General features: G+C 47.3%; 1 protein-coding gene across 1 annotated transcript; it reads left to right on the forward strand.

The window, feature by feature from the left end:
• Nucleotides 1–784: 784 nt before the first annotated feature.
• GFI1 (growth factor independent 1 transcriptional repressor) lies at nt 785–10740 on the forward strand. The gene is made up of 7 exons (XM_005153922.4): nt 785–899; nt 1035–1069; nt 1196–1346; nt 5886–6301; nt 6391–6528; nt 8176–8341; nt 10386–10740. The coding sequence occupies exons 1-7, from the start codon at nt 785–787 to the stop codon at nt 10562–10564; spliced, it is 1200 nt and encodes a 399-aa protein (XP_005153979.2). The 3' UTR covers nt 10565–10740.
• The last annotated feature ends 257 nt before the right edge of the window (nt 10741–10997 follow it).

Raw genomic sequence — 10997 nt, forward strand, 5'->3', positions numbered from 1 at the left:
GTTTAGGCTGTCGGGTTTGTAATGACTCCCCGCCGGTCCCGGCAGCAGCCCTGCGCTATACAGCCAGTCCTAGAGGGCGGGGACTGACCAGCCGTTTTGGGGGTACGTTTTGGTGGCGCCGTTTTGGCTGTGCTGCCGATGCGGATGAGAGGAACCTGAGCGCACATGAAGGGCCCCTCAGAAGCTCTCCCAGCCTTCGCTCGTCCCACACAGTGCCCGGCCACTGCTGTGGCCTGTTTTCAAGCCTGAGGCCACTGACGGGAGGGGAAAAAGAACCCCAAACACATCCCCCCCTCTCCGCCACTGAAGTCCCCCAAAAGAACCAACCAAAACGCGGTTTAAACTCGCTTTTTGCAAAGTGTAACAACAGAGGAGGTCCAGGAACGGCGGTGATCCTGTGAACCTCTCCCGCCTTCCGACGAAGAGCAGGCGTCCGACGAACGGTTTTCGGCCACTGCTGTGGCCTCTTACCCGCTATCGGCCCTCGGAGCTTGGCCGGGGCGGCCCCGGGGACACCGAGGGAGAGTGTGTGTTAGTGTCGGCTCAGTAACTGCGCTCCGGAAAGGGGGGAGAGGCGAGCGGGGCCGGGGCCACCTGTCGCACCGCCCCCGGCTAGCGGCCCCTCCCGGCCGGCGCCCCCGGCCCTCACCGGCGGCTCGGTGCCTCCCCGCAGGTCGCCTCCCCGCCACCGCCCCGCGGGAGACTCGGGGGTGACGCTCGGGGCCGCCAGGCCCAGCGCTTGGAGAGGGAGCGCGGCTGTGCCGGCCGCGGCAGCACCGCCACCATGCCGAGGTCCTTCCTAGTGAAGAGCAAGAAAGCGCACAGCTACCACCAGCCTCGCTCCGCTGACGAGGACTACAGCCTGCGGCTGGAGACGGTGCTAGCTCAGATCTGTGCAGGTAGGAGTTCGTCGGTGGTAGCCTCCGCCCGCCCGCTCCGCATCACCCCACTGCCAGCGGCATCGGCCGGTGCCCGTGCAGCCCCGCGGCAATGTGGACCCCGCGAAGCGCCGGAGGGGCTAATGCGGGTTGGAGAAAGTATGGTAGCAAATCTTGGTGGGAGCGGGGCCGCCGCGGGAGGTGACTGGCAGCCCCCATGGACCCGCACTGTGGAGCCCTCTCGTCCCTTTTGCCCTGCAGACAGCAAGATCCCCGATGACGGGGAGTTGTGCCGCACCATCCTGCCCGTCCCGGAGTCTTCCCAGGGACGCTTCTCCCCGGAATCCCACCTTGCCGATGCTGCCGATGGCACCTCCGAGTCAGCGCCCAGCTGCGAGGGCAGCGTCTGTGATAGAGTGTCCGAGTTTGAGGATTTCTGGAGACCTCCCTCGCCCTCCGTCTCGCCAGGTAGGACCGGGACGAGCAGAGCTTGGAGAGGGTCCGACTTCGTGTCTGTGTCAGTGCTGTGGGGCAGTGTGTCGTGGCTGGGGCCCGCCGTCAAAAACAAGTGGAATGGACAGAATTGTCTTTTCACGTGCGGTGGGAAAAAGCAAATCTGTCCCTTCCATTCGTTTTCCAGCCCGTCTCCCACTACTGAGGGAGCTGCAAGCTACAGACTGTAGGAAAGTTGTGATGCCATCAGGCGCTGATTTTTTTTTGTTTCTGATTAGTTGGTAAAGGAAAGCAGCTTATGTTTTCAAGGTCCCGGGGTTTTCCTACAGGGTCCTGTTACCCGGAGATTAGATGTTTTTTAAAACGGAAAAAAAATTGTACTAGGCTATCAGTACATCTGCATAAGAGTATTGACTTTGTGTTTTGTAGTACCTGCTAGACGTTTTTCCTAACTCCCTTTCAGGTTATTTCTTGCCTCTTGCCTATAAAAAGGATACTCCCAGTCCCTCCCTTCCCTCCATCCTCCTCTCTCTCTCTTTTTTTTATATTTTCTTTTTCTATTTTCCTCCCCCCCCCTTTCTTTTGCTTTTCTAAAAACGCATTCGTAAATACCAGAGGAAAATAATGATGGTCAGATTTAAATACCCCAAATCCAGGAAACTCACACTTATGGCTGCAGCGCCTGTCTCTAGCTCCCTCGTCCTGCCTTTGATGTGGTTGGAACAGTGGGAGATGCTGTCCCCAGCCTGACGCGAATACTTATCTCGTTTAAAAATATAATGGTGTCATTTTATAACAAAAATACATATATATAAACCCCACCTTTTTCTTGCCTTAGTTAAAAAGTGTCAGCTGGAAAAAAATAATTTCTATTTTAGCAAAGGAAAAATTGTCTCAGCTTTACTGACAGCAGACGCCAGCAAACGAATACTTAGTCCTGTTGGGTCCTGTTTCCCTGCTGATTTTCCCACTTAGCTTTTGCAATGTCCTTGCATATCAACACCTGATTGTAATGATGTGGGTTTGCATTTTTAAAGCCTCCCCCTCTTTTAAGAGTCCTAAAGCCCTTCGAGGGAATGTTCAAAATGCTGCTCAGTATCATTACAGTCAGCCACAGGACAGTTCCATTCTGTGCAAATGACACACTGGACAAAACACAGCAGATTCTCTCTTGTTAATATTTCTTCACGAAGTGTAGCAATGTGTGCAATTTTTGCTCAAACGAATTTTTCCTCCTCGTCGTTCCCCAAATAATTCCAAGCTCTACGTGGGAAACAGACTGTTTTCACAAGGTGTCTAAAGGACAGATGCAAAATGGAGCAGGTATTTTCCAGGGCTGCTCTGCCTTTTCCTCCTCCCCACTCATTTCTTCCCCAGCCATTGGATTCATCAGCTCCCAGCCAACCACCCATCTATCCAGGGAAGGTATCTTTGCAAAATGAGGGTGACATCCCTAGATCAAGATATTTTTGGGGTGTTGGGGGTCCTGAGACTGCCTGATCCCATTCACAAGAGGAATGAGAGGGTAAGGGAGTCCAAGCACTGTAAAGGAAAAGCTCTATTAAATGAACCTCAGTGCATTGAGAGAGATGCTGTTATATTAATGATGAAGGCAGTGGCAGCAGGATTAGATAGTTGGGCTTCCTCCCACAGCTCCCCCTTAACCCTTCTGCCTTCCAGCTGCTTTGTCAGATTCAGTGAAAAGCTGGAATTTGTGCTTAGGTCGTTTCTGCAAGACACACTGGTGAGGGACTGTATTTCTATGATTGTGTTTGTCTGGATGGGGCACAGTTTTTGTGCTCTGACAAGCAGGGCAGATGAGAAACGATGGTTCTAAACCATGCTTACGGCAGGTGCAGTGAGTACTACTATCACCCCTATATCCTTAGAATGAACATAGATGCAGGTTGCACTTCAGTATGCAGTGAAAGCCAGATTTCAGCTTTGTCTTTGGGTGCCATGCTGCCTATCCATATGAGCATGCACAGACTATAATACCTGTTAACACTCTTAATATGTTGTTGGGTTCATCAGTGAAAATCACTTTGTTATTTAATCTCTATTTCTATGTGTGTCTCTAATCACGTTTTTTCTTATTTTGTGTGCTATTTTGTAGTCCTGTGGAGAATAAACTGACCTTTCTTTGCTGTTTATATCAATCTGTTCTCAACTATTTCAGGCTGAGTTTGCCTTGCCTTCAAAAAAGAGCACTGATATCCTTTTCTCCCAGAAGGGACATATATAAAGGCTGCACAGAATTGATAGGAAGAGGAGGAACAATCTATCTCTGCCTCCTGCTCACCCCTTGAAGGCTTAGATGCTGTGGAGCAGAGGAGAGGCAGACACAGAAGTGCCCTGCAGTGTGGCAGAGCAGGATTTGCAGGTCACCTTGACCCTGGGTACAGAGCTTGGATGGCTTGAGCTTGCCCCTGCAAAGTATAGTGTGCACTTGTGCTTGAGATGTCTCCAAAGCATGTGAGGTGATGGAAGGAACATTGCATGCAAACTGATCTGTGGTGCAGTGTTTACCGTGTCCTGGCTTGCCAATTTCAAGGGCTCAAAAATCAGGTCAGCCTTCCCTCTCCTCTCAACGGAATGGCTTAGAAATCAAGATTGTAAGTTATACCTTAAGGATATTCAGTTCTGCTCTTGAAACATTGAGAGTTTACATTTTCATGCTTTTCTTTACAGTGTGGGCTGTAAAGTCTGGGCTAGAAGTTGACTTTAAAAGGAAACAAAAAGAACAAGCAAACAAAAGGAAAGCTGAGGGCCTGATGAAATCATGCAGTTTCAAGAGCTGGGGCTTTAAGATAATTTTGAATCTTGTGATAAAATCATGAGAGATGGCAACACTGAAACTGGTTGCAAAGACACAAGATAGAAGATGTGACACTGACCACAACTTTGCAGTCAGTGCAGAATAGGAAAAATCATGCTCAGCACCATGTCAGCTAATTTGATTTCATCCCTCTGTTCAGATGTCCCAGTTGGTATGTGAGCATGTATTTCCAACAAAAAGGCTGCCAATTTCAATGGAAGAATTAGAGACTGTTGACGTCTGAAATTAAGTGAAAGACAGGAAACAGTCATGTTATTCACAGCTCAGTTTTTCACCTCATTTCCCTCTCCCTTGTGTAACCACCCATAACCACCTGCCTATCCAAATGGGTAGCCTAACACATCATGCCTTTCTTCCCTAGCCCACCTCTGGTTACCTTGGCTTGCTGAGGGTTAAGAAAGTCATGGGAACTGTAAAGCTGGAAGAAATTATAAAAAGTGAGAGAGGAATTGTGGGTAGACAAGTTTTGAGGTAAAGAAGATTATTCTGGAAGCCCCAGTTGCAAGGGATTTGTTCATCTCTGTGAAGGCACTTATCAGATTTATCTTCTCCTTGGTTCAGTAAAACTTACCTGGTGGAGACATCTGACTCTCCCAGTGCTGTTGCCTGTTGTGATGAAGACTGAATGAAGAGCACCTAGGGCATTAATCAGCATCTCTGGAAGACACAGTTGGGGTCTGATACCTTGTGTTCCCTGCCCAGCTGTGCTTTCCTCTGTGCAAGGCTCCCTGTGCATTTGTGCATTTAGCCACTGATCTTAAAGGCTATGTTCCTGCCACTGAATCAGACTCCTCTATGGTCCCCCATGTGTGACTCCTCTTGTGGTGTCCACTGCCTTGATCAGATGCTGTTGCCAAAGGTGAGCCTGTTAGAGCCAGCTGAAGCCATCTGAGCTTGTCTTGGTGGGAGATCGCTTTGATTATGAATACAAGGAAAATCTTTCTGTGTCTTCAGTTTTTAATGAGCCTACACCAATGATTTTACAAAGCTCTGTATTTTGGGTGGATTAGTTTCTTTACTTGGAAAAACTTAGAGCAACCTGAAACAACCATGGTTTCGGTTCAGATGAGGACTGATTTTATATTTTCTGAAAAAATAAGGCACAACATTCAAGCATCTCAGTAGCAGTTCTTTATTTCAATTGTGCTGTAGTATAGTTACAGACAGTCACAGCACAAAGTTGAGAGACTAAGTTTTAGCATAAAATTGTGCAGCAAGCAGGTTTTAGTTTTGTTGAACAGGTAAATCTCAGCACGCTTGCTCCTTTGGGCACCTCTGTAATGTCATATTTGCTATATGGATGTGTGGGATCTGCATCAGAGTTTAAACCTATGGACAGATCTTTGGTGACTATCTTGGGACACAGTAGATATACTTCTATGAGGGGCTGCAGATCAAACCAGAAGAAGTTGCAGACTGAGTTGTTTAGTGTCTCAACAGTCAGATTAGCGCATACACACCCAGAAATGGAGGTAGATAAGACTGGCGGCTGCTTTAGATAATTTGGCTGGGACAGCAGGTGAATAGGTAGCACTGGATGCACAGACCCTGCTGTGCAATATAAAATGTCCTCCCATTAGAGATGAAAGGGCAGCCTCAATGTGCAGTACAGGGGTCTGGCCCTGGGCACAAGTCTGAGTGCTGAGGTGGTTCTGCCCCATGATAGTGGCTGTATTGTGAAGTGCACTAATTCCTTTGCCTTTGTGTTTCCACAGCCTCTGAGCGATCTGTGTGTCCATCCCTAGATGAAGCACCCCCCTTCTCGGTGCCCTTCAAGCCGTACATGTGGAACAGCCTGGGTGGCTCTGAACTGAGGCATCTTGTGCAAAGCTACAGGCCCTGCCCAACACTGGAGCGAACCTCAGCCCTTGGGCTGTTCTGTGAACGAGGCTCTGAGTCTGCCCTCTACGGTGCTGAGTGTAGCTCTTCTCATGGACTTTATGGTGACTTCAGCTCCCCAGGCCTGGGGCTGTATGAGCGTCCACCAGCAGCAGCACCCAGACTCTATGCTGAGACACAGCCTGGGCTGCAGCAAGAGAAGGGCCCAGGTGGCATCAAAGTGGAGTCAGACCTCTTGTGCCGCCCATTGCTCATCAGCACTGGCTCTTACAAGTGTGTCAAGTGCAGCAAGGTAGGGATCCCTTTCTCCCACTCTGGTTATGACTCTTACCCAACCCCTTCTCCCTGGTAAGCCTGACCCTGTGTGCTCTCTTCACTCAGGTCTTCTCCACACCACATGGCCTTGAGGTACATGTGCGCCGCTCACACAGTGGCACAAGGCCCTTTGCATGTGACATGTGTGGCAAGACCTTCGGCCATGCAGTCAGCCTGGAGCAGCACAAGGCCGTGCACTCACAGGTGAGAGTGGGGCAGACTGCCAGGATGAAGGTCAAGGGCCAGGGCCAGCTGCTTGCTTTGGCTGGCTTTAAGGAGGCCAGGAAAGCAATCATAGAATCACAGAATGGTTAGGTTGGAAAGAACCTTAAGATCATGTCAGAACAGTGGGTGGACATCTAAACTGAGGAGAGGAAGAGAACACAGTAGGACTGCAGTGAGCAGCTGTGGGTGAAGAAGATGGTGTTAGGCAGAGGAAACGGTGGGCAGCTGGTGAGCAAAGGAGCAAATCTACTAATTAAAGAGCACAGGCTTTGTTTCCATTCCCCAGATCTCACATGTGTCTATATTAAGCAATGGGCACTTTTGGCACTCCAGAAGTAACAGATAATAAATAATAAATTTTCACTCTCAGAAATTGTAATGCAGATGTGGACTTTTTTAACAGCAAAAACAACTCATTGTGCTTTCTTTCAGCACAGCTCTCCCCATTCTTTCTCCTCCCCCCAACAAAGAAGTGAGCCTTCCTTTGTTTGTAGTAATTTTGTCTGTGCAGGGAACATCTCAACGGCCAGTCAGGTACAGAGCACAGACTTCACCCGTCTCGACACACTCTGAGTCACACACCAAAAGAATATGGTAGTTAATTTTGGTAGGAGGACATGTAACTTTTTCCACCTGCTGATATTGTGCCATATTTCCCCTTCCCCACCCACTTGACCTGGCAAATCTTCCTTCTTCAGATCAGCTTTTTGAGTATAGAGTTATAACAGTGTCTTTTTGCTGTTTTATTTGCAATTTCTTGAGTGTGCAACAGCAAAGTGCACAATAAAGGGAAATATCTCATCACTCATTAAATAGTGGCAAAAAGAGTAGCACTGTATATTTTGTCCATGAAGGGGACTACATTTCAGGAAGAGTGCATTAAAAGCCAAATAAACTAAGATAACTATTCTATGATTCTTTGATTCTATGATTATATGAATGCATAGCAGGAAGAGGCAGGTGTGATGGTAGCTAAGGGATGGAAAGAAGATATGATTTATGGCAGAAGAAAGTGGTGGAGAAGAGTGTGTGGTGGAGGGGAGGGAGACAACAAAGTCTTAATGAGTTTACTCTGATATGTTAAAGTAGTAAGCCAGAAAGCTGTTTTCCCTAGGTGCTCCTGGGAATGTTCCCCATTTTAACAGAACTACAAATAAGCACTTAGTTGTTAACACTGCCAGTAGAAGTCAGCCTGCTACAGAGGTTTCTCAGGAGAGCCAAGCAGACCTCAGCACCCACTTTTCTGTGTACAGTGGCAAGGTGGCCTCTGAACAGTGCTGCAGCTGTTGGGCTTCCCAGTGGAGTGATCATGTCTTGGGCCCCCGTTAAAATGTACAGGTGGACTTTGCCCAGTCACTCAGGGCTGCTCCCAGTGTGGCCATTCCAGCCAGCAGTAAGAGCTGTTCAGTTAAATTTTTGTGAGGAGGGGTGCACAGCACTGGGAAAGGGTGCATTATCTTTTTATTGTGTGGTGCTATCATGTTAGCATCTAGTTAGCATTGGTTTTAGCATCTCTGCAGGCCAGTCCAGTTCTCTGGAGAAGTGGAAGTGCTTGCTAAGGCAGAGGGAGAAACACTGATGTGTTGGTGTGGTGTAACGTGTGTGTTTGGGCTCCTCTCTCTGCAGGAACGCAGCTTTGATTGTAAGATCTGTGGCAAGAGTTTCAAGAGATCTTCTACTCTGTCCACCCACCTGCTCATCCACTCAGACACACGGCCCTATCCATGCCAGTACTGTGGGAAACGGTTCCACCAGAAATCTGATATGAAGAAGCATACCTTCATTCACACAGGTCAGCCCTGCAACTGATGGTGTTCAGCCCTGACTGTCAGAGCAGGTCTCTGAAGAGGTCTCTCTGCAACAGTCCATTTCCTCTTGGCCGAGACAGTACATGCACCTCCCCATGCTTCTCAGCACCCTCTTGCTGTTCTGAGCTCTATTTGTGTTACAGAGGGTGATTTGAATGAAAGGAAGCTGCAAAATAACCCAAATCCTCACAATCCAGTCAGTGTTCCTTTTCTAGGATCCACCAATGTTTATTCAAAGGGCTTTCGTGTAAGATGTTTTGGAGAGTGTTATATTTGTGTAGCCTTGATTTACAGCTGAGGTGCTGGAAAATGACAGGTGAATCTGATTGCAGCATTTCTTTTTGCAAGATTGACCAGTTTACAATAGGAACAACATGAGTCTCCTCCTCTAGAACAAATACTCAACTGGAGGGCTTAGGGTCCAACTCAGACTAAATATTTGTTCAGAGGTGTCTGCACTTCCACATGCTGCAGTTTTGTACAGAATGGAAGAAGAGGTGCGGAGTTCTCAAGTTTCACTGCTTAAACATGGAAACTAATAAAGTACAGGTGAATCATCAAAGGAAACTTTTAAAAATATCATTCAGTGAGAAGGCAAGTTTATCAGAAATCTTAGAAAGAAAATCTTGCCTCTCAGACCTGAATCACTCAAAGTAGAGGGAAAGGAATGATGTGTGAGATACAGAAGCAGTTGTAGACACAAAAATAATACCCGTACTGTCCAAACCCACAGTTCAGATGACCAAAATCCTGTTTGCCGGTAGTGACCTCCAGCAGATACCAAGAGTGAAGTTTAAACAGGGCAAATAGGTAGAGAGATAGTGCAACATTATATGTAGCACTGCTTGGTTGTTACTTTTCTAGATGACAAGCAGTGAACGATAAATGTTACTTATAGAGGTTTTCTGCTAGGATTTTGCTGGATGAAAATGAACTAGTTAGGAAGTAACACAAAAAGTTCCACAGTAACTTTTTCAAATGAGTCTTGATGAAGTAAATTTCAGCCAAACTCTGAATCAGTCAAAACCATTATTTGGCTGTGAGATCAGAAATTGTACCTGGACTTCTACATTGCTAATACAAAACCACATCCTTAACTGAATCAGGGATCCCTTTCATACGCAGCATACGTTTATGAACGGAGCCTCCAGCACATTTTGTATTATTTTGTTTCTAAGAATCTGATCTTCAAACGTGAAAAGAGTTTGTTGTGCCTGCTGAAGTCAGTGAGCTCTGCAGGTGCAAAGCTGCTCTGAAAATCAGGCTTGGTTTTGTGGTTGGATTCCTTTTTTATCCGTTATTTGATAACAAACACTATGAAAATGCACTGAGATCCTGCTCCCATGGAAGCCAGTGGAATTTTGTCACTCATCCCTCTGCAGGAGAATTTCAGGGCTGAACTTACTCCCTTTTATGTTATTTGCCTGCAGGAAAACTTCAGGAATGGCTTGGAGTGACTGCTAGCACTTCAGTATGGGTAACAGAGAGGAGAACAGATCTCTGGATGAATCTTGGCCTTCAGGGTTCACTTAAGGGCACTCAGACCTCCCTTAGGGACAGACAGCAACTCAACTGGGTTTGGCTTAACAACCTCCACCTATCTGTCCTACTTGCAACCACGCTGATGCTATAATAACTGATATCAGTCCAAATGACCTGAGAGTCTTTCCAGGAGTTCGTTATGTTTCTAGAACACAAAGGCAGTCTAAATCACACAGAGCCCATGCAGCCAAGTGCATTCACAAGTTACTGTATCCTGAGAGCACTCTGTGCTTCAGGCTGCTCTCAGAGCTGTGCTATGGAGGTGCAGCCAAGTTCAGGCCTGCTCTGCTGCAGTACAGGCTCAGGTAATGCTTTGGGGCTCCCAACTGCATGTTTTTTATTAGAATGACTTCCTCAGTAATCACACAGGAGTCTCTTTGATGAGTCCTAAGGTCCAGTGTGCATTTCCTGTTCGCTCTGGTCCTGTGAAAGCAACAAGTTGCCTCTTAACACCCTCTTTCTCTCTTCCTTGCCTTCTACTTGCAGGTGAGAAGCCTCACAAGTGCCAGGTGTGTGGGAAAGCCTTTAGTCAGAGCTCCAACCTCATCACCCACAGTCGGAAGCACACAGGCTTCAAGCCCTTCGGCTGTGATCTGTGTGGCAAAGGCTTCCAACGAAAGGTGGATTTACGGAGACACCGGGAGACACAGCATGGCTTGAAATGAGTCCCAGCTGCAATATGGAAAGCATCTACAACACTATGAGAATAGACTCCCTTGGCTTCCCCAATGGACCCATGCTTTGTCATAAACATAGAGCCTGGTATTACCTTTCTGACCAGGAGCTCAGAGGTGAAAGAAGAGGACAGAGCCATGCATTGACAGCTTAACCTTAATGACTATGAAAGCAGAAATTAAAAGCCTGGGGTTTCTCTCTTTCTCTTCTCTCTGTTTCTGAAATAACACTGGAAAATAAGCCTTTTAAAAACCTGATACTCCAAAGATGGATAAGCTACCAAATATCTGTAAGCTGGAAAATATTTCTCCCATGGCCAAGGTGAATCCAAAGTTCAGTAGCTTGAATCACCTTGCAGTTAAACATGAGTTTAACAGTGTTTACACAGTAATGACAGAGCCTTCTGCAGTGATGTAGGGAGCA

This window comes from Melopsittacus undulatus, chromosome 6, assembly GCF_012275295.1.
Source record: "Melopsittacus undulatus isolate bMelUnd1 chromosome 6, bMelUnd1.mat.Z, whole genome shotgun sequence".
Classification (NCBI taxonomy): domain Eukaryota; kingdom Metazoa; phylum Chordata; class Aves; order Psittaciformes; family Psittaculidae; genus Melopsittacus; species Melopsittacus undulatus.

Bases quoted from the DNA above. Each gene is read 5' to 3' on its own strand.
- GFI1 (XM_005153922.4), top strand. From the start codon at position 785: ATGCCGAGGTCCTTCCTAGTGAAGAGCAAGAAAGCGCACAGCTACCAC. The intron at 1,070-1,195 runs GCCGCGGGAGGT...CCCGTCCCGGAG, and splicing joins ATCTTGGTGGGAGCGGGGCC to TCTTCCCAGGGACGCTTCTC. The intron at 6,529-8,175 runs GTGAGAGTGGGG...CTCTCTCTGCAG, and splicing joins ACAAGGCCGTGCACTCACAG to GAACGCAGCTTTGATTGTAA.